The following is a 22,266-nucleotide window of genomic DNA, read 5'->3' as shown; positions in this document are numbered from 1 at the left end:
TCCTATCCTTTCGTCAAAATGAAACGACTGTTTTTATTGTCACTAACTGTCTACGTCAGTGAGAACAACTAAGCATCAGGTCACTTTCACTACAAATTAGAAGTTTGCCGACCTGCACGAGTCTTTGAGTTTCCACCTGACAGATTCCTAATTTGGAAGTTTGGCAAACTCACTGTTATTGATCCAAATAAAACCTGCATCCTTGGTTTGTATCTGTGGATTTATTTATCCAGGTTAGAACATTAAAGCGATCATCACGGCCCGACGTCACTAAAAATGTTTTTCCCGCCTCCCTATTCCTTCTTTCCTTCCAGATCCGGGTGGTGAAAGCATTCCGCAGCTCCATCTCCCTCTATGAGGGTCTGGAGAAGCCCGAGTCCCGAACATCCATCCACAACTTCATGACTCACCCGGAGTTCCGGATAGAGGATTCTGAGCCCCATATTCCCCTCATCGACGACACGGATGCCGAGGACGACGCGCCCACCAAGCGCAATTCGGCCAGTCCCCGGAACACCACACCCACGCCGCCCTCACCATTGCCCTCACCCGCCACCACCGAGGCCCCCACCACACCCGTCTCTCCGTCCCCAAACATGAACAATAACGCTGTTGAGAGCAGCAATCATCTCCTCCCAGAGGGCCCCAAGCCAGGGACCCCCTCGGCTCCTGGAAGTCCGCTACACAGCCTAGAGACCTCTCTTTGATCCAACCCAGCTCCAGGCGTCTGCACCTCTTTTCTACCCACAACACCAAGGAGCTCAGCTCAGACTCGACAAACCAACACTTGGAGAAGAGACGAAGGGCTCAGACTGAGAGCGGAGTCTTCTGTGAGCTTGGCGTAGGCTGGAATGAAAGAAAATTAAACATTCAGAGGAATGTACGGCTTGGTGTGGATTCTTTGGTCCTCTTTTTTGTTTTTTTGTTCTCAGTACCCTGCTGCAACACGAGGACTGTCTTCACCCCTCCCCTCCTTGGTAACACTTGTTTTTCTGGGCAACAGGGGGTGATGATAAACTTGGATTGAAAGTGACCTGTTTTTATTCTATTATTATTGCTACTATTTAAATTGAGAAGGGGAGATGCTCCTCCTGGCTCGAAGATCGTCTGTACGTTTATGAAAGAACCTTTAGCTTCTCTTTTATCTAAATGGTGTTGTATATTTATCTCTTTGGCCCTTGCTCATTCAAAACTTTATATCTGCTCCACCGGCTGTTAATATTTTGAATTATTTATGTTTTTTGGAAAAAAGCAGGTCTGTTTACAAAGTTTGTAGATACTTTTTTTTTTTTTTTTTTTTCTGTTGGTAGGCAGAAGAGCTTCCTGATGTATAATGCAGAAAACTGAGACGGAGAAAAATGAGAGGATTCTTTCAGATACTGCTGTATTTTCAGGAAAAAAGGGTGTTTCTATTGAAACTTAACTATTTTTGCCTGCAAGTTTTATTTGTTAAATATTTGTAGATAAAATATAGAACCTTCTAGCCAAACAGAAACACTAAGGCTAGTATAGAAGAGAGGTCCACGGGACGAGGTGTTTTCACAGGAGACGGGACAGGAAAGCCACCAAAGGCCTCTGTTCACCAACATTGCTATAAATAGTTACTTCTTCCTTTGATATTTTCATCTTCAGAGAAACCTTCTGGAGTTCTGGATTCTCTATTATTTATGTCGTGTCCAACAATTTCCACATGTTAAAAAGGTGATTTAAAAGGGAGTTTGGGAAATATCTGGCCTGTATTTAACAAGCATCTTGAGCTTGAAAGCTTGTGGGGAAGCAAAACGCAGACGTGAGGTTCTTGTGAATTCTGCTTTTATCAGTGAAAGGTTATTTAAGATTTGCAGAGCTTACAAGTATGGACCTTCTGTGATCTGATTTGAAGGATGCAAATCCTTTTTTTTGTTTATTTATTTTTTGTTTAAACCAGCTTGTTTAAACCAGCTTTTGAGCCACTTCTGCTGATTGATTTCCCCGCAAGATGTTCATAAAGACTAAACATGAATGTGCCTTGGCAACAACAGTGATTTAGATTCTTGCAATTCCTGTATTCACCTTCCAAAAGCTCCTCGCAGATGAATGGCGCTTGATTCTACAGGTGAAAACAGGACCAAACCGCTTTATTTACAACATTTTGGTTGGGTTAGAAGTCAACTCTCCTTCAGATGCTTGGTAAATATGGATCTAGTCTTTTTTTGTTTGTTTTAACTAACCATTAAACCTAATTTATTTAAAGAAATCTACAAAAAAAAAAAAACAACCCAACCTCCTTATTTCTGACTTTGTATTTAGGTAGCAAAACATTGTTTTTGGGAAAATACAACTGAAGTGTTTTTATATTTTCACCTTTGATTTGTGGCTTTAACAAAAAGTTTGACACACTTTAAAGTTCTGGTTTGTTGCCGTTTTTGAACATCCAAAAACCCAGAAGAGAGGGACTTTTATTTTTTAAAGCCTGTCCACAAGAGCCCTTTCACAATAAATGTCTCTGCATTTGGTTTGTGATATACTTTTGAAATCTGATGTACTGGAAAACACTAAAGGATTGGACACTTGCATTTTTCACAAATAAAGACTAGGCATACACTGGTATCTATCTGCACAGGGTACTTTATTTCGTAATGTCTCCTGGGAGAAAAAAAAAGAATTTTGATACAAATCTTAAAATTATAACTTTGTACTTTTTTGACGACGTACATAAGCAGTTTGAACTATTTAGGATATGAGGGAGGGTTTTGGCCACTAAAATGTGTTTTGTTCTGGAATATTTATCTCAGGGTGCAAATGATGCGAAACAACAGGCCTCTTTTAGTCTGCATATTGACACTGAAATTTAAGAAGGTGCTGGCCCGCCACGACCTGAGGCTGCTGGCTGTAAACCCCCCTGCAGCCTCACCCGAAGGGCCACGTTCAGAGGAAGCAGTGAAAATGCTCAGTCATAACTTTTTCAGTTTGTTTTCCTTGTTTTACAGGTGACAAAACAGCCTACAGAGTGAGACAATTGAATCAATGACAGGTTTCCATATGAGGAGTTTGTTCTGTAGCTTCTTCCTGTAATGGGAATGAATGTTTTTCCATCTGTTTTATGGATTATTTTTTTATCTTTTAACATTTGGAAATAAAATTAATCCATGTCTGTTTATCTCTAGCATTTTAAATGGATATCGTGATTGGATTTACATTTGAAACTTGTCGAGTAATGTGTATGGTTTTTAAAAATAAAATATGTATTTAGCCTAAATGCAGGGCCATGTTTTCTTCCACTAACACTACGGCTTAACTTTTATTCACAAGTTTATGATAATTATGACGACTGCGACTCCCTGGATGTGGCTGCAGGAGAAACAGTTGAAGAGATGAATAACATGAATGGTAACTAAGCATTTTAAGTATTTTATGCATTACTCTTCTGTTTTATTGCGTGGATTTCTGTGTGATGTGTACATGGCAAAATATTTCTCCTAACGTGGATGAATAAAGTATTATCCATCTACCAAAAAGCCTTAACCTCCAAAGACATCAAAGGTGAACTCCAAGGTCAAGGTATTGATGTCAGATCACAACGCTTGCCATTGTTTAGGTCACAATGGACTTTTTGGGAGAAAACCAAAGAGCAAAAAGGCACTGAAAGCAAATAAGATGCCCATCTGACACAGGAATCTACTGGAATTTTGCAGAACATAATAAAATATATTGACCATCAATGCCTTCTGGAGCGTCGGGAAGGTAAGTCATGGCTCTTCCAACAGGAGAATGACCCAAAACAATACCTATGAATTTGATCATTTACATCCAAACAATTTTGTTTTTGTTTGAGGACTGGACCAAAATACCCGTTTACAGATCATTGACAGAAACGGTCAACGTTTTATGCAGTGACGACCTCCAAACAGTCATATTTTAAATAAATGTTAATAAATGATCATTTTATTTTTTTATAATTCTTTTATACAGAAATTTGAAAAAAAAATACAATGTTAGATTTTTTTTATTGTTTTTACGTTTCCATACATGAAGGTCGAATATTAAATGACAGTAATTTTGAAAAATTTTGACTGAAAACGTTTTGTTCAGCAATGAGCTTATGGCTAACTGCTATAACACATCCAAACCAGCAGGTGGCAGTAAACGTCTCCTTCGTGCTTCTCTCGCCACTTCAAAGATCATCTATTAACAGGATATGTCACTTCTTCCTGATTGACTCGTTCCGACGCTAAAGGAAATTTGCTTGGAAAACCGTACTCGAAGACAACGACAGAGTTAGACCTCATAATTTTACTTCTCTTCGACGGAAAAGCCTTGTTCCTTTCAGCCTCTTAGGAATTTCCTTTGCCGCTGCAGTGAGTAAAGGTCCGCTGAGGACACAGCGAGTCATTTCAGTAAGTGCAGCGGTTTCTCTGTCTCTAGGGGCCGGAAACTGGTTGTGGTGGTTTCCTGCTAACTTTTCAGCTCTGTGTTTTTTGTTGTGGTTCTTTACCGGTATCGAGGCTTCAGAAAACCTTCAGACTAGGAGTCATGTGGCACTGATTAAACTAAAGATTTAGCTCTGTTAGTTCTCCGTTTACCTGTGTTTCCACCTGTCAGAGGCGGGAATGAGACCCCCCCACCGCTGAGGTCACGATGAGAGAATGGTGGATCCATGTGGGTTTGATCTGCGTCCCGCTGGTGGCCGTCTACCTGCACATCCCGCCCCCTCAGCTCTCACCTGCCTTGCAGAAGTGGCACAACGCCGGGCAGGTCTTCCACTTCCGAGGCAGCAGAATCTTCTACAGAGGTAACCCGGCGCTGGTAAACACGCTTGTCTGTCATCCCAGACGTGTCTGCTTCACCGTGTCCCTCCTAGAATCCTATGGTGCTCTGGGAAGCTCAGATGTTGTGATTCTTCTCCATGGATTTCCCACGTCCAGCTATGATTGGAACAAGGTGCTCACCGCGCATGCGCAGCAGCATGTGCCTAGAAATAATGACTCCCTTTATTCTGAGCTCTGAAGCTGATCTGCTTCTGTTCCGTCAGATTTGGGATCCCCTCGCTCAGCGCTTCCACAGAGTCATTGCCCTGGATTTCCTAGGTTTTGGCTTCAGCGACAAGCCGGTGAGCAGCCTATCTGCTTCTCTGGTTGGAGCTCCATCACTCATGCATTCTTGTGATGTCACAGAGACCCCACAGGTACTCCATCTTTGAGCAGGCCAGTTTAGTGGAGGCCCTGGTGGCCCATTTGGGCCTCGGCAATCAGCGTGTGAATCTGGTTTCCCATGACTACGGGGATACTGTCGCTCTGGAGCTGCTGTACAGGTAACCGTCTAATTACATCAGATCAGCACTTCATCGTCAAGCAAACGCCAGTCTCTCAGTTGGTGTTGGTCTCTGCAGGAGTGACCACAATCGCACCGGCCACCTGACCTTAAACAGTCTTTGTCTTTCTAACGGAGGTACTGTTCAGTTTAAAAGTTGACTTTCCTTCTGTTGTGTTATTGGAAACAACCGAATGTCGAACCTGTTATTCAATGGAAAGATTTGAGGCAAACTTATCTAAAACCTTTTGAAGGTCACTCTGCTGGAAATCAGTGTCAATTGTAGCATTTTTCACATGATGGAGAACATGTATTAAGAAAATTAAGCTTAAAAAAGCATTTCAGAGTGTTACGGAAATGCTTTTTTTAATTGTTTATGTATGACTCCATAACGCATACAAAAAACTCCCTGTAGCTGTGAGTTGGGTACCACAGTTGGGCCACAGGCCCCTCTGCTCTGCTCCATTCCAATGAATTAAAAGACCAATGGGAACGCTTTGAAAATAGATCAAAAGAAGGTTGGAGAGGGACTTTAAAAGATGGCCAATCTGCTGAAATATGAGATCTAATTATAATCACGTTTTTCAGATTGTCTTTACATTAAGGGCAGATGGTCATGAAAAGAAACCCAAATGAACAGTTAACTGAGCATTGAGGTCAGACTGCAGGTGTTTCACTCCTTTGGGATTCATTAATTTAAGTCCCACTCCGATCATCTTCTGATCTATTTTGACATGGAAGTAGTTAATCAGAAATTCACCTCTGCTTTGTGGAAGGGACAGTCGGCACAGAACAACTCCACTCCCCCTTCCCGTCACCTCAACTTCATTTTTTTTGTCTGCTGGATAAGGATTTGAAACGCAATTCTAAGCTTCATTTTCCTCTATCAGAAAGAACATGTTAAAAACACAATTTTCATCTGGAACCAGTTTTTTTATATATTTTGTCTTCTCAGGACTTTTTCCAGAAACACATCACCCCCGTTTGCTCCAGAGGGTGAGCCACCTTCATCTTCTCCGTCCTGCCTCTCGACCTCGGATGGGAAATGATGGAGCTTTTTGACTCTAACATGTTTGTTCTGTCCTCCAAAGATTCTCAAAGACTCCAGCTTCCTGGCTCCAGTTCTGATGCGTCTCACCAACTTCATGATCTTCCAAAGGGGGTGAGAAGAACCTTTTTGTTTGTTTTCCCTCCAAAAATGATTCACTTTGAGATTTATGAATGCTGTTCTGTGTGCTAGGATAGGAGAAGTGTTTGGGCCGTACACACAGCCCACAGATGCTGAGTTCTGGGACATGTGGACGGGTTTGCGCTACAATGACGGCAACTTGGTACTGGACAGGTGTGTGTAGTTTTGATGCCTAAATAAAGTCCCAGACTTCCTTTAGGGTCACTCTGCTCACTCGTCTCCTCAGCATTCTCCAGTATATCAACCAGAGGCTGAAGCACAGAGACCGATGGGTGGGCGCGCTTACTTCTACATTCATCCCATGTGAGTTCACAGCTACATTTAACACTTTAGCATGTCCTAAAATCCCAATCAAGCGCTTCCTGAAGGTGTATTAGCTCCGCAGCTTCAGCCAGAGAGAGCAGCTGATGCTAAGCTGCTTACCCTGTGTGGAGCAGCCGCCTTGTCCATCTGTGATCCGGCCCCCAGGTTGGGGGAGCAGATCTCATGCTGGGAGATGACTTAATCCACAGTTTATGAATTAGTCTAGGCTTATTTTTCAAATAAAAATAACAATCATGCTTGCCAAAGGATAAATCTTTTTTTTTTTTTTAGTGCACATGATCTACGGACCTCTGGACCCAGTCAACCCTCATCCCCAGTTCATTCGGCTGTACCAGTAAGCGACTTGCTCAGAAAGAGGATTTTACACCCTCTAACTCATTTTCTATTAAGTCTTTAGGGCTGCTAACAGAAATGAGATTTTTTTTAACATTTAAAGAAATCAAAATGTGTTCATTTTTGCTTTCCTGCATGACTAAATTTAGGGAAAAAACGCCAGCAGATCTGTAATCTTTCCAGTTTTGTCTCCAACTGATCTGTTAGCATTAGGCCTGCACAATATACCGCAAATTTATCGTTATCGCAACATCAAGCTGTGCAATATGCATACCGCAAAAGACGGCGAAAATCGCAATAAATGGTTACCTCAAATGTGCAAAAAAAACTCATGGCAGCCTGAAATAGTGAACAAATGAAATTAATCCCTTTATGCATTTAACCAATCGGAAGGACCCGTTTACCTTGTTGATCAATCAGATGGAGCCCTTTTATGTTTGATGTTTGCCTCCTACGTCGACAAGGGTCATTTGGAGTATAATTTTTAAACTGTTGAAGTGAAATGTAAATTCTGTTTTTGGTTATATTTTTACATACCGCAAATTATATCGTTATCGCGATATTAATCACCAATATCGCATATCGCGAGTTTTCCTCATATCGTGCAGCCCTAGTTAGCATTATGACTGAATTTGAAAACCGGTTTCTTCCTGCAGGCGTGAAGTTCAGAGGTCAACTGTGACGGTTTTGGATGAACACATCAGCCACTACCTTCAGCTGGAAGACCCCACCAGATTCTTAAATGCATATTTTAATTTTATTCACTCTTTCTGAAAGAATGCTAAAACTGATGCAGAAAATCACAGAAATGACCCATGAATTTCCTGAAGGAGTGACTTGTGACCAATAAGACAAGACGATCTCCTCCGTGGTTTAGTTCTAAAATCAGCCACTTCCTGAATGACTTGATCATTTTATACATTTCTTTTGATGTCAGTGACTCAATGAAATGCCATCCTTTCTTTAAATAAAATTAGTTTTGTAAAGAAAATAGAAATGTCTCGAAGTGATTAAAAACACAAACCAGTTTTTGTTTTAAGTGTATTGCAGCTTAGACATGTGCAGGTAAATTTTAAAGAAACAAAAGTTTCGAAGAATTAAAGAAGCGGTAAATGTGTACAAGAAATTATAAAACATTTGAAGTTGTACAGATGGTTTAGCATAATCACTGTCACTGGAAGTGTCGATGCAGACGGGATGAGCACAGACGGGAAACGTTAGTTCAGCCCACAGAAGCGAGGATCACGTCTACAACCGTCTCCTCGCTGCTGCGAACCGTCACCTGCATGGTGACGCCATCGGCCAACGCCAGACGCGCCCGGACGAGCACATCATGGCCTCCACGGAACACACCTGAGGAAAAGGCGGACCCATCAAATTACAATAATCAGAATGTAAATTATACTTATAGAAAAATAACCAGATGAGAAATCCAACGACTCACCAGCAAGAAACAGGACATGAGAGTTCTTGTTTTCTGGAACTTTGTCTGAGCGCTCGCATGGCTGCATTCCCAGAAAACTGATGATGTTGTTTACAGCCTCTGTTTAACAGAAACAGCAAAGTTTGATCAACACAAATGGAGGAAATAAAACTGCACTTTGTGTTTAGATAAGTATCGCTTTTTTCGGAGTAGAAACCGCATTTTTTATTGCATCATTTGGCCAACTTATACTCAGGTGACTTTTTAAAAAAAATAAAGAGGCTCATGTGTTTATTTTCCTTCTAAAAACCACTAGAGGGCACTGCAGGGGTAGCTTTTGCTTCTGACAGGAACAAAGAAGAAGCGCAGTGGGTAGAGTTGAGAATCCGATCGTTCTGCCGGACCTTTTAAGATATTGTTTAATGTGAAACAGCAAGACATCAAACTGGGTCACAGAGACGGAACCAGCGTTGAAAGCGGCTGTCATTCAGATGCAGCTCCTGTAGTAAATGGTGAACCTCTCGCAAAAAGACTCATGAACTCATTTGTCAACATCATCTGTCTCTTCTATGCATTGTAAATGAGATATACAGTCAAAGCGTCCAGGTAGCGATGAAGCTAAAAATTCAACTGTAGCTCCTCCCACACGCATCTAAAGTTTATGAACACATTTTGGACAAGACAAGAGTGACGAATTTGGCACGTAAATCACATCCGGTGTTGCATTTTTCAGCCTAAAGTGCAACTTGTGTATTTTTTTTGGCTGGAGCGACTTATAGTCCGAAAAATACGGAAGCTTATTTTCATTAAAAAAAAGGACACACCATCAAGAGTTCGCACAGAAGCCAAGGCAAACGTCTCCTCCTTCTCAAATTCATCTCCTACTTCTTCCCATGCTGCTCCAAAGTTTGGTTTGAGAACCTTCTGGATGTGATCTGCAACCGTTACCTCCAGATCCTCTAACTAAAGCAAAAAAAAAAAAAGAACAGCAAACAAAAAATATTTTAAGCATTTTTACCTCAGCTGTGATTTTTTTATTTTTGTGTGTGTGTGTGTTATTCCGTACCACATATTCATCATCATAACCGTCATCGTCGGGCTCTCCTGTGTTGGGGTCACAGTCTCTGACGAGGTACTTCATGGTGCAGCTGAACGTACACGACACTGCAGGATATGAAACGGTTACATACTTTCCCATCTCAATGTATGTGCAGCAGTTGAAACCCCAGAGTTCCTACCAGCAGTGGGGTCGTCATCAGGTAAGCGGATCAAAGTGTAGCAGGACCCCGGCTGGCTGTACGGCAAACTGAGAGCGGGAAGGTAGTGTTCGACCTCATAAGCTTCTGAGGGCTCCATCTGTACGACCACCTACAATAACAAAATAAAATAAAAAGTTTCTAATCACCGACTCCTGGGGTTCCAACCCATAAAGGTGTATCCAAATAGAATGCGGATTTGGCGTCTGACCTTCTGCAGCAGCTGGTCGTTCAGAGTGTTTGTGCAGTCGAACTGGAACACCATGTGTCTGGCGAAGGTGTGTTTGATGCAGCGCACCACGTATTCTGTCTCAGCCTCCGTTAGCTGCACCGGGTCAGAAGACTTGAAGAGTGGCCCCAGACTCTGGAACTCTGGGATTGCTGCAAGTTGTTCTGCGAGGCGATACGGGGCAGAGAGACAAATGTAATCCCCCAGAATTCAATGATGTTGTAAACTTTTGGATAAGTTCTAAAGATGTTTTTAGACTTACCCTGGTAAATATCCTGGCGTGATGGGGCCAGCTTTTCTGGCAGCTTGCTGGTTGCAACAGGTGCAATTTCTGCAAGACAAAAATGTTTGTTTTTTTCATTTGATTCATAACTTTTTGCACCAGAGCTGGAAGGGCAAGAGATTTACCAGTTTTCTGTTCAGTGATCGGTGTCGTGGCTAGAGGCACAGACTTCATATCGAACGGTTTCTCTGTAGGCTCCAGGGTGTACTGATGGAGGGACTTCTCCAACCCAGGAATGGACACGGACAGTCCTGGACAGCACAAACATGTCGACACTTTTTTAACCCTCGGCGAATATGAAAGCGATTTTATTCTGAAAACCCCGACGTGTCCGTACCATTAAAGATGTAAGCTGCATTCAGGGCCTTCTGCTTCTGCTGCAGCACATTCATGTAGAACGTAGCTCTGTCTCGCACCTCATCGTCACTGTCCATCATACACCTGCCAGAGCAGAGCAGCTAAATGAACAGCTTCATCCAAAACGGGGCTTAGGAAAATAAAAGTCACATATTCATGGTAAAGTGTCATGACATTACTTCCTGCCTAAAATTAACCATAAGTACACAATATCAAAGCAAAAGTGGCTTTGAAATCGTTCCAAAAGCGTTTTAGTTTAAATATAAAGCGTTTTGTTTTAGAGGTCAGCAGCACTCAGACTAGCGCTGGCCGATAAGAAAAAAAAAAAAGTCCTATATCAACATATGAATTATTTCGATTCACAATAATATAAATGTTCCGTTTTTCTCAAACATTTCCAACTTTATTTTGAAGGGGCTTTTGACTGAACAGTCACAAATGAGAAGCATCCATGTTAGTGCAGCAAAACAAATTCAAGTTTCAGAGTAGAAGTCTCAATGTGTCCCCGCTGTTCAACAACTTTTATCTTTTTTGTAATCCTGTGCTTTCATTTTTGTGGAGCCTCCTTAAGGGATTAAAGGGGTTTGTTGTGTTGGCAGTAGTATTTTTGCATTTTGCCGTCTTCTGCTCCGTGTCAAACCTCTTGAATCCAAAGTGCAGACTATTCACAGACGTACTCCGTCGTTCTGGTAAAAGCCTATGGCGTTTCATCTCTGCCATAAAGTGAAAGGGCGTAAAGACAACTGAGCGGGTGTGTTCAGGAACTGAGTGAGCGAACCACCTTACAACCGCGCAGACGCAATTCTAACCGAGCGACCCCGTATTTTAGAACTGCAGGCCTGCAACCCTAACTGAGCGGTGATCCTATGCGGTCAATTCTCCTTTGCGCCCTCACCAGGGTTTACGCGCAGTGTTAAGGGGGCTTTTTTGTCACTTGATGTGTGTGTGTGTGTGTGTGTGTGGGGGGGGCGTCTCCTTTCACGTCATCACCTCTCTCCGTACCGATCTCATGCTGTTCTCTCCTAGGTCCTCTTTATCGAAGTCACACAACAACACATTAGGGCGGCTCCGTACATTTTGGAGAAAATGTAAGACTTTTACGTTTGCCTTATGGATGTGAAAGTACTGTATATAGAAACTATGACAAAAGGCAGAGAGCCACATGCAGCTCAAGAGCCGCCTCTTAGCCCCTATTTTTGGGCTGCTTGCGTAGGTGTAACTGTCTGTTTCGACTCATCTTTAAGCTGCTGCCCGTCCATCGTTGTAATGTAGAGCATGTCACAAAACCCACACGACTAAGACTCAAAAGGACAGAGTTTCTTTGTGAAGAATCTCTTATTTTCACTTGTATGCATACTGACAAGACAACACTTAAGCAATTGTCTAACGATGCTGTAATATTTGATAAAACCAGGATAAAATGATTAAAGGGAAGGACAGACACTTTTCTATTGGCCAGCACTCACCTCTGCATGAGAACCAGGACGCTCGGCAGCAGGTCATCATTCTGAGCTCCAAACTTAGCCAAAGCGCTGACAGCAGCTGAAGGGTGAAGGAGAGAAAGGTTTAAAGTTCGAATCCTCTTTTGTGGCTTTTCCCATCTGCTTTCCTCTGTCTCACCTGCACGAACAGCCTCGCTCTCCAGCACCACTCGGTTGAAAATGAAGCGGATGTACTTGGAGGGCTGCGGGGTGCGCGGCCCCTCTTTGCCCAGCAGGTGGAGGATCTTTGTGGCGAGGACTGTGTGCTCACAGTCCTCTATGAACTCACACAGATGGGCCAAGCCGGTCTCTTTGCTCTCTGGGTTTTCCTCGATGATGCTGATGATGCAGTCCACAATGGCTCGCTTGTACTCAAAGCCACCCTGCAGCAGAGGACACAGATGCTCAGTCGCAGCTTTAAGTTGGAAATCTGTGAAACTACCAAGTTTAACTCAGAAGACACCATCAACTTACGTCATCTCTGAGCATGTTGGACAGGAAGTTCATCATGACGCTGTGCTTCCTGGGATACTTCTGACACAGAGCGCTGATGGCCTGAACCACAACTACCTGCAAAACAAGCAGTTCACACTTAAATCATCTCCGATGGACCAATCATCTTTGATCTATTTTAAAAGAATTCTCAGTGGTCTTTTCCTTGTGATTATATACCATTTTTAATCCAAATTAAAAAGCCTCTGTCGTTTTCTAGGACGTAGTTTCTACAGAGCAGGAGTTCAACTCATCTCTCTCTAAATTTGGGACTCTTGGCACGGAGCAACCCCCCCTTTCCCTTGCTCGTTACTAACAGCTCTCTGTTTACGGGGAGCAGGGAGCTTGTGGCCCACCCATCTTATGTTCTACATCACAAACACGCTCTTCCTTAAATTGATCATCTGCTCCCGATTCACAACTATTTTAATAAAGAATTACTCGGAAATACAATATTGAGCTTAATTGTCTTTGTAGTGTCTTCAATAATCAGAAAAATGCCACAAGAACATGTTAAAAACAAATTTTTTTATTGGAGTGTTTCTTAAATAATGTTTGTGTTTTTCTTCATTCCACTCCTTGCACTATTACTTATAGTAGTAGTTTTGTAAAATGATATGTTAAAACAGGATGGCTTCTTGTGTAGCTTTGCCAACTATTTTATTGTTTGCTTATCAAGCTGTGTTGGTGTCTTTAGTGAGGTTGGTGGTTTAACTATAGGTGTGGGGAAAGGAGGGATATCAGGCTACATTCTGAAGAAACGGTTGAGTAGAGTTGCTTCTTGCTAACTGAGGTCTTGGATTTTCACCCACGACAGTTGCAATATCTAATATTTATTTTTTATTTTTATATAAACTAAATGATTGTACTTCATTATGAATCAAGTTGTTTCTTGCTGCCACATTAGCTGGTGTATTCAACAACAATCCTCGTCTCACCTTGAACTCGTCAGAGATCTCCGACACAAAGGAGGAGATCTGCTTCATGAGCCGGTCCACGCTGCTCTCACTGCCCGTCTTCAGCAAGGTGGTGATGGCCAGAGTGGCAATGCTGCGGTTAGAATCCGTGATCAGGTTCTCCAGGTCCAAGTTGCATGCAGTCACAGCTGATGGATGCTTCATGGCAACCTGGCAGAAACAAAAACTACAATTACCTCAAAGATTTTACCTAAACAACTACAGATCACTGGCATTAGCATGTTAATACAGCAACGCCCTTTACAGTGGGGTTCTATTGAAAACTAACAAAACGTGTTTTGGAAGATTTTAAATTGTAAGCAGATGATGAGTTTACAAATAATTATTAAATCTGAGGCTAATTTAAAATCAAAGAAGAAAAAAAACTTCAGATTTGATGCTTTCATCAAGCCTATTTTCATATTACACAAACAGAAGTGCTCCCAAGCCTTTACCCAAAGAGACGCACTTATGTTTACACATAATAAAAGAGAGACATCTTAGAAACAGATGAAGTACCTTGTTGAGAGTCCTGACAGCAGCGTACCTCAAGGCGGCTTTAGGAGAGCTGCAGAAGAGCTGCAGCACTGCAGAAACACAAACAAGTTATGATCAGATCTGCAAACTTCTGATAAAAAAGGAAACATATTAAAGTTGCGAACTGGAGTGAGCCGTGGACGAAAACTAGCTTTTAGAAATGAGATGAGGGTGAGATAGTAACCTGACACGGCTGGGGCCAGCTCTCTGGCGGTGCAGTTGGGCATATGGACGATGGCGGAGGCAGCTTCATACACCACCATCTCATTCTTGTTCCTCAGACAGCCCTCGATGAAGTCGAACAAGGGGCTGTCGTGACTGGACGCACAAATAAAATTTACAATGGGAACAAAAAAAACAATCAATTCTTTCCAGTTGAACTCACCCTCCTTCTGTTTCATCCAGCAGTTTGCTTGCAATGCGGATCAGCATGCAGTAAGCAAACGGAGACTTCAGGCCAGACTTGGTAAACTTGTTGAGCATCTTGGTCACAGCAAGACGGTCATTCTTCCTCAGGTGGTACAACAAGCCGAGGGCATGGTACTATAGGATGGAGAAATCGCATGACTTTTTAATTCACATCCTGATTATTCTCTTCACAAGCAGCGAGGGCACGGTAAAACGTCTGAAATACAACGTTCAAAACTACATTTTACGATTCAACACAATTTGGTTAATGATTACATTTTTGGTCAAAATGTTATACCCAAATCAATTTTGTTTGACGATGAAAACAATTTTCAAATAACTAGAAATTTAAACTACTGGTAAGCTAATCTGGAACTTTCCACACTAAAATGAGAAATTCTTACATTATAAACAACAAAAAAGCTGATTCTTGCCTGAAAAATGAAAACTTTAAAGGAAAATGGATGGAAGGATTTGACTGATTGAATTAGCATTTTCTAAGTAATCACCTGGACCATAATGTTGTCACTGGAGGCTGCCTCTTGAGCTTCATTGACCCAGCGTTTCACCACATCATAGCTCATCTTGACCATGTGCTGCAGGGTTTAAGCAACAAAGCAAAACAAGGTCAACACAAAACTGAAAGCATTAAACCTCTATTTCTTTTGTGAAACTGTGCCATTTCATACCAGTGAAGACACTAAAGCTGAACTCGATACACTGGGCACCTTGTCAACAATAGCTTGTTTCATGTACCTCTCAATGGCCTGCAGCATGGTGGTCTGTGGGAAGAAGACAAAAAAAATAGCAACATTTTCTTCTATTTAATTTGACAGCACTACACAAGGGGGAGCGAATTGTTTCCCTTGTATGGTGAAAAAACTATGAAAAAAGAAGTAAAAATTGATGGAGAGAAACTTACATCGGTAATCCTGCAGAGGGCTCTGATGGCAGGTCCTCTGTACACATCTTCCTTTCCAGTCATGTCCTTGGTCAAGCTACAGAACACAGAAACAATTAATAGATATAAAAATCATGCTGAGTAATAAAACGGAAATGCTTTTCTTCAACATCGTACCTGCTGGTGACGATGATCACATCCTCAGAGATGTTAGCCATCTCTTTGATGGTGAGGTAGCACATCCTCCTCAATGTTTGCTAATAAAAGTGATGGTAAAATGTCTCTAGATTAAAGTTTTTCAACAAATATAGCGTATATTGAATGAAAGTGGCAAACCAGTTATTTAAAAAAAAATCTTACATCATTTGACTGAAACAGCCTTGTCATTGCAAAGAAAGCCTCTGTAGCTTCTGTGGTTCCAAAATGCTCTCCCTACATGAGCAAAATCATTTAAAAAAAGGGTTAAATTTAGTGATTATTGTAAATGACTAATCAGAAAATATGTAGGTCAAATAAAATTGTCCCAAAATCTTACCTGGTTGAGCAGGTAGATGATCTTGGTGAGGATGTGGAGGCATCTTCGCGGATTGATGGGGGTCTCGTTAAAGATGCGAGCCTGTAAACAACACTTTGCTTTAACCAGTGGACAAGTTAAACATCTTTGTTTAGCTTTTTTTGCCCAAATAAGTAAATAGACTTTACCTCCTGCAAAACAGCGCTCTTCTCCAGATGCTGGAAAGGGTTTGACCCACTTCCTATTTACATAAAACACACGATTCAGTAATTTTACCAAACCTAATTGCTTCAAAGGGGATTATCTATTATAAAATAGTTGACTAAAGTAATTTTAATTGAGTATTAAATAGTAAACTTTTTTCATCTGTAGTTTTATTTTTAAGTCTTTTTTTTAATTGTATTTTAATTGTTCTGCATGTCTCGTCATTAATATATTTACTAATTTTTCTTTAGTTTTGCAATTTGGACCTCGAGTCTGTAATAAAATTGTATTCTATAACGTTAAAACACACGAAGGGTAATAATTTACTGACACAGCAACAAGAAGAAGTAAATTCACAACATAAGCTTAATTGATAAGACCATTGTTAGCAAAGACAAATAATTCTCACCCAGATTTAACAAAGATTTATAATGTTTAATCATCTTTAAGTGTTGCTAACTGCTGACAAAAGTAAAATATTTTAAGGCGTTTGTTCGCAATCAACGACACTTTAGACTCAAACCTGCAATATAACGTTAATTTTAGCTACTATGCTAACAGCCTAGCTTAGCATTTAGCCTAAAATTGCCGTCAGCCGAGTACACTCGTTACGTCAGGCTGTCAATCTTTGAACCAAATAAACCCCAGTCTTACCAGACTCTTCGTCTTTCTTGTCAAATTTTTTAATCATTTTTTAGGACTGAGGACGAAGGCAGCAGATGCTCTTAGCCTCGGACGAAAGATCTGCTACTTCCACGTAGCCAAAAGCAGAAAGTCTCTTCCTGTTCGGCGTCCACGTCGACGGAACGGACGTCAAAGCATTACCACCAAATGGCCGAAAGAGGGAGCTCTTGTACAAAAAACAAAACAATTTTTTTTTTCTTTTTTGAAAAGGCTAAGGCGGAAAAATAAAAAAATATTGTAAATCGATTCTTAACATCAAAGGATAATTAATATAAAAAATACTAGAGACACGGAGGTAGTGGCAGAAAGTGGCATTTGGATGTGGCAGGATGGAGTGAGTATGTGAATGAATCCAGACATGGACACCTGATTACCGATGCTTTTGTGCTTTTTAAAATAAAGAAATTTGATCTCTAAACATCCTCTGTGGCTTCCATGCAATGTAATGAGATACACACAGACGGAAATGTGAAAGTATCTGCTTTAAATCCAAATATTGCTCATATCCGTATTTATGAATGACTCCTATGTGAATTATTTAATTCGCACAAATTAATTAATGCGAGGGAATGGAATATTATTTTGTGGGAACAAGATATTTTTTTTATTTGCACAACTTAATTATTGTGCGAGGAAGAGATATTATTTTGTGGGAAAGAGATATTTATTATTTTACCCATGTCAGGTCAGTTATTATCAGTTATTATCCAAGTTGCCATAAGATGTTGTCGTTGTGATGAGTCTTGAATCAAACAGTTGGCTATTTCTTTTTGATTTTTGATTTTATTAATTTACTTCAAGCATTGTAGTCAAAGCAATGAAGAATTTACACATATTTATCAAACTCATTACAGATCATTAACTAAAGTATAAGTAGAGTTTGATTTATTGCTTGAAAAGGAGTGGAAAGAAGCAAGCTTATATAATCCCACCCCTACTAGAAATGGACCAAATAGTTTGATCATTTGTGCTTATATTATGTTTTTGCTGAGATTATTTTACTCCATATTTTTTTCAGAATTGAAAACAAATGGAAATCAAAAATAGGTCATGTCTGATAAAAGTGGCAAAATTAATTTAGAAAATAATTGAAAAAAAAAAAAAAACTTTGTATAAAAGTTATATTGTAACCAAAAATATAGTTAATCAGTATACTTCAATTTAAGTGATGAATAGTTTTTATCCCGATCGGATTTGATCAATAAATGCCACAAAGTAGAGGTAAAGGGCAAGAGAAAAGTGGGGAAAGCGGTTTGGCACCCTCTTGTGGACACAAATTGTACACACAGTACGTGTGTTGCTGGAGAAATTAAAACTTTTTAACATGTTTTATATTTTTGAGCTTTATTATATGACCATATAATTTTATAACGTATCGTGATAAAACATAACTAAATTTATCAAGTATATGTCAATCAGATTTTGGCTTTTAATTGTTAGATGTAAAGAAAAAATTTTTTTACGTTTTATAAATTATAGTATTTTAAATAGTGCATTGAAGGAGGGACATGTGTGTAGTTATGTATGCTTTATTTGAGGAAAAATAATCCTTTATTTTGAATATAAAAATAAGACACATCTGATGAACACGCATACATTCCTATGCAATTGCAATTTTACTAAATCTCACAAGGTTTTTGTACATTTTTTGTCAACATTGGTATATTAGGGTATCTCTTCTTTATTATCATTTTTAACATATTTTAATTTGGATATTCCATTTGAACATTTAAAAGACAAAACAGCAAAATGAGAATATGTTTTCCAGGCATTATAATTATAAAATGTTAATGATAAAACACTGGGAACCCTTTGAATGGAACTATTGGCTGAGAAAAGCAAACAAAAACTGTTTTGTTATAATTTAAATCTATTTCGTTTTATGGTTGGGAAAGCATTGGCTATTCAAAACAAATGTTAGTTTAAAAGATGTAAATTGTGGTAAATAAAAGTTCATTTGTCTAATTAACTTACAATGCAAAAAACAAATGCTAGAAAACTTGCTTTTCATTTATTTAGGTGGCAACAAAAATGTTTGTTGTTTCAGTAAAACATGTTTTTCTGAACCCAAATGCACTCTAAAATTAATATCAATATTGATCACAGAATTGAAAAGTCAGAATTCAACATTTTCTCTAATTTTCAAGTTTTTGTTTAAAACCACGGTTCCCTTTTTTTAATATTTTCAAATTAAAAGTTGTTTATCTTTCTTCACTCCTTGAGGATATGAAAAAAAACACAAACTTACAGACATGAAACTTTAGACCAAATTACTCATCGTTACTGAATCTGTATTTTTAAAGTTGTTTCCCTTGATAAGAAATGTAGTGCGCCGAGAAGTTGTCCGTTGTTTTTTTATTTTCTCCGTCCAACATGCGCCAGGAGACGCGCGTTCTCCGCCGCCTTTGCGCGCAGGTTTTTGGCTTTGGCCACATCGAAGAGGACGTTCATGATGTTGGTCGGGACGTCCAGGGACAGGGTCAGTCTACTCCTGCGGTCCCCTTTGTTCAAATTGTTGCGCATCATCTGCCCTCTGAGCTTCGTCCGGCTCATGAAGCGGTAGTTTGCGGGACTGGAAGTCCTTTTTTCCCGACTGGATTCAGCAGATAAGGATGAAGAAGAAGTGAGATACTCCGCGGACTGCAGGAGGGACCCCCACCCGTCCGTTGTAGAGTAGTCGGGCTCGCTTTTGTCACTCCCGACCCCGATTGCCATGTAGTCGTTGCAGAGGAGACGGGAGCGCGTCGGGTAGAAGCGCAGGCACAGGCTGGAGGTCGGTGCGCAAAGGACCGAGAGCAGCAGCAGAGTCTTCAGGGACGACAGCATGCTGTGTCCTCTGAGTCCAAAAGCATATCAATAAACATATAAAAGATAATGAAAATGCATGTTATTTAATTTCCTCCCCATATCTTGCAATCCTTGTGGTTGTTTAAATTAATAAAAACCAATAGGTTATTGTGTTTTTTCACACTCAGATCAAAACAAAATCAGCAACTTTTCATGATCATGAAACAAGATACAAATAATGCCAACTGAGTCATAAAGTTACTCTGCAACTCACCACGCTGGTCCTTTGGTGAAGAAATAGTGTGCGAGAGGTAACAGAGCCTGTCCCCGCGTGGAAAAGTCAGCATGCACAAGAAAGCGCGGAGGTCAGCAGAGCTGAGTGTCTGCGTCCATTCCCCACAGCTTTCGTTTAGTAGGAGCAATCAAACTGCAGCCCTACGCCAGCAACAACGTCATCTCCTTGACATTTGGGTTTGCCAGAGCCTTCCTATTGGCTGTTTTGCCATAGTTACTGAACAAATCAATTATTAAAAAAAAAAGTTTTTGATGAAGAACGATTATGATGAAACGCCTTGTTTTCATGCAAAACACAGCCCTCCTTCGTGTTTTTACGTGATTATACTTTTATCTTAACATGTTAGACCTGATTTAAACCACCAGATTTATGGACACAATTGTTGAATCACTGGTTCAGCACCAGGGACAGCTCCCAACCCCAAAACTTTGTGAGTCATTTCACACTTCCAGACTCACACTGAGTTTTGTAAATCTCAAGTCATGTTTCTTCAAGTCAATGAAGACTTAAGGATCTCCCTGTTAAAGACGGGAAATGCCAAAGTAATGAATACATCGAGTTCATTAGAGATTTACCTCTAAACTGGGTGGAACTGTGGGCAAAGTAGGCTGTCCCCATTTCCCATCATCCCTTTGTTTACACGCTCTCCCGTTAGCTTACAGTGCCTCACAATCCCAACCTATGGGTCAGGCACAAAAGCATCGGTAATTGTTGCACATTACCTTTGCAACAAAAATGGCAAGCAATATTGTAGCTATAATCCAGCCGTACAGTTTTGAGCCAAATGCCAGGTCAAACGAAGAAAATGTGAAGACGTATATGGATCTATGTGTCTGCAAGCGGACATATTGGAATGGAGTGGAGCAAGGAGCTTGTGGCTGGCCCGTGTAGGCCCTACATCACACTTATAAGCTTCTTCTAACATCATTTTATTCATCTGCTCATGATTCATAACAATTTGAATAAAGAAATACTCAGAAAATGCAATTTTAAGCTTAATTTTCTTTCCTCCCTCATGGGAAAAATGCTATAAGAACATGTTAAAAACACCAACAACGTGATTTCATCGGAGTGAGTTTTTACATTTGATCAAAGCTATTAGACTTTTGTGATTTTACAAATAGTAGTTTGCCTCATAGCAAGCAGACTTAACTGAACCGTCTTGTTTTCTTTTTGGACCTCTCTCATTGGAATGCAAAAATGACACTAAAATGGTACTTTATTAATCTACAAGAATGAATTCAGTTGTAAGTACAACCCGAAATGAGGACAGTCAGACAACAGAATACACAAAGCAGAATACAAAGCCAACTTTTAAAATGGCTCTCCTGGCTTAGTGTGGGTTACTAGAGGATGGTAAGGTCATTTGTGGGTAACACTGTGTTCACAGTGTACATACAACAATAAAAAAATGCATTTTTAACAAAGGTGACAACTGTGGAGTAACTTTGTTGAGCGAAGGGAACTTCTAGAACCAGTTTTATCAACTGACAACAGGGCGTCTGAATGCTGTGTTGAATAAAGGAGGATTAAGCCAAAATGCAATCCCTGGAACACAGTCATCAGAATAAAACTTCTGCAACAATGCAAGGTTCAGAATGAAGATTCGAAGGGCATCCCCAGAAATTCAAACCAATTTTAGAAACACTAAGAGACAGCTTGGCTTCCCCCAAGCTGGGGAATGTTTTATTCTCTTATTTTGAAAAATCCAGGACTAAATGCAAATTCCTGAGAGCAATTGCTGGAGAATGCTGAAGAAACTTTTAGAATTTCAAATTCTATTCTGAATCCAAAATGGAAAAGCCCATAACTTTGACAGCAGTATTTTGACAAAGATGAAGAAGAGATGGAATCACAGGAGTAAAATAATCACACACAAAAGAGAAACTAGGTCTTCAGCAGCTGTAACCCTAAGGACTGTGCCAGAAAAAGGCGCATTTCCTCCCTTAGTTTTAAGTCATGCAGGGAAAAACGGGCTTAAATTAAAAAAGAAATAGTTGTCAAAATCCACTTTTATCTCTGGCATTAGTAGTTTGCATCCCATGGAAAATAAAAAAAAGCATATTTCGTCACCTCTGAAGCTCAGTTAAATGATTGAAGGATTACCTAATAAAATCTAAATGATGCTCAAGATTTTGAATCAAACAGATAGTTGAGATTATTGTTAGTTAACTGCATTTGAGTTCACAAAGGAAAAAGAGTGTGAAGACTGCAACTGAAAATGAAGACGAAGCACAGTAATGGAAGAGGTGTTGGGTCGAGCTCTGATGAGCAACTTCATTCAGCTTCATTAATATGAATTTAAGTCCTCACAGCTGGAGCAG

General features: G+C 40.3%; 4 protein-coding genes across 9 annotated transcripts in view; 2 read left to right on the top strand and 2 right to left on the bottom strand.

The window, feature by feature from the left end:
• atp2b1 (ATPase plasma membrane Ca2+ transporting 1) overlaps positions 1–3,238 on the top strand; it is a 41,714-nt gene extending 38,476 nt beyond the window's left edge. For 4 of the 6 annotated variants that reach the window (XM_020714114.2, XM_020714112.2, XM_020714113.2 and 1 more), the window contains one exon: positions 315–3,238. In XM_020714114.2, the coding sequence (XP_020569773.1) occupies positions 315–707 (393 nt within the window). In that variant the 3' untranslated portion in view covers positions 708–3,238. The remainder of the gene's footprint in view (positions 1–314) is intronic. The other 2 variants (XM_020714116.2, XM_020714115.2) reach the window with 1 other exon arrangement.
• A 945-nt stretch (positions 3,239–4,183) lies between these two features.
• On the top strand, positions 4,184–8,126 carry mest. The gene is made up of 12 exons (XM_004083043.4): positions 4,184–4,376; positions 4,582–4,771; positions 4,841–4,920; positions 5,012–5,089; positions 5,154–5,290; positions 5,369–5,427; positions 6,245–6,285; positions 6,381–6,451; positions 6,530–6,631; positions 6,705–6,781; positions 7,073–7,136; positions 7,792–8,126. Exons 2-12 carry the CDS (start codon positions 4,618–4,620, stop codon positions 7,907–7,909), a joined length of 981 nt encoding a protein of 326 aa, XP_004083091.1. The 5' UTR covers positions 4,184–4,376; positions 4,582–4,617; the 3' UTR covers positions 7,910–8,126.
• Positions 8,127–8,158: 32 nt separating this feature from the next.
• On the bottom strand, positions 8,159–16,997 carry copg2 (coatomer protein complex subunit gamma 2). The gene is made up of 24 exons (XM_004083042.3): positions 16,831–16,997; positions 16,161–16,213; positions 15,994–16,074; positions 15,819–15,890; positions 15,636–15,715; positions 15,480–15,555; positions 15,247–15,339; positions 15,067–15,153; positions 14,535–14,692; positions 14,334–14,467; positions 14,132–14,199; positions 13,595–13,783; positions 12,639–12,734; positions 12,304–12,547; positions 12,150–12,225; positions 10,664–10,767; positions 10,452–10,577; positions 10,306–10,374; positions 10,026–10,207; positions 9,797–9,926; positions 9,625–9,722; positions 9,383–9,521; positions 8,580–8,678; positions 8,159–8,488 (listed from the first exon to the last, which is right to left on the bottom strand). Exons 1-24 carry the CDS (start codon positions 16,865–16,867, stop codon positions 8,358–8,360), a joined length of 2,622 nt encoding a protein of 873 aa, XP_004083090.1. The 5' UTR covers positions 16,868–16,997; the 3' UTR covers positions 8,159–8,357.
• A 2,050-nt stretch (positions 16,998–19,047) lies between these two features.
• Positions 19,048–19,997, bottom strand: ucn3 (urocortin 3). Its single transcript, NM_001128520.1, is given in 2 exon segments — positions 19,048–19,696; positions 19,922–19,997. A coding segment is annotated over 1 exon segment (471 nt). The 5' UTR covers positions 19,687–19,696; positions 19,922–19,997; the 3' UTR covers positions 19,048–19,215.
• Positions 19,998–22,266: the final 2,269 nt, after the last annotated feature.

The sequence above is a fragment of the Oryzias latipes genome, chromosome 23 (assembly GCF_002234675.1).
Source record: "Oryzias latipes chromosome 23, ASM223467v1".
In the NCBI taxonomy this organism is placed as follows: Eukaryota; Metazoa; Chordata; class Actinopteri; order Beloniformes; family Adrianichthyidae; genus Oryzias; species Oryzias latipes.
Note: the sequence above shows the minus strand (reverse complement) of the source record. Positions and strands in the feature narration are given on the sequence as shown.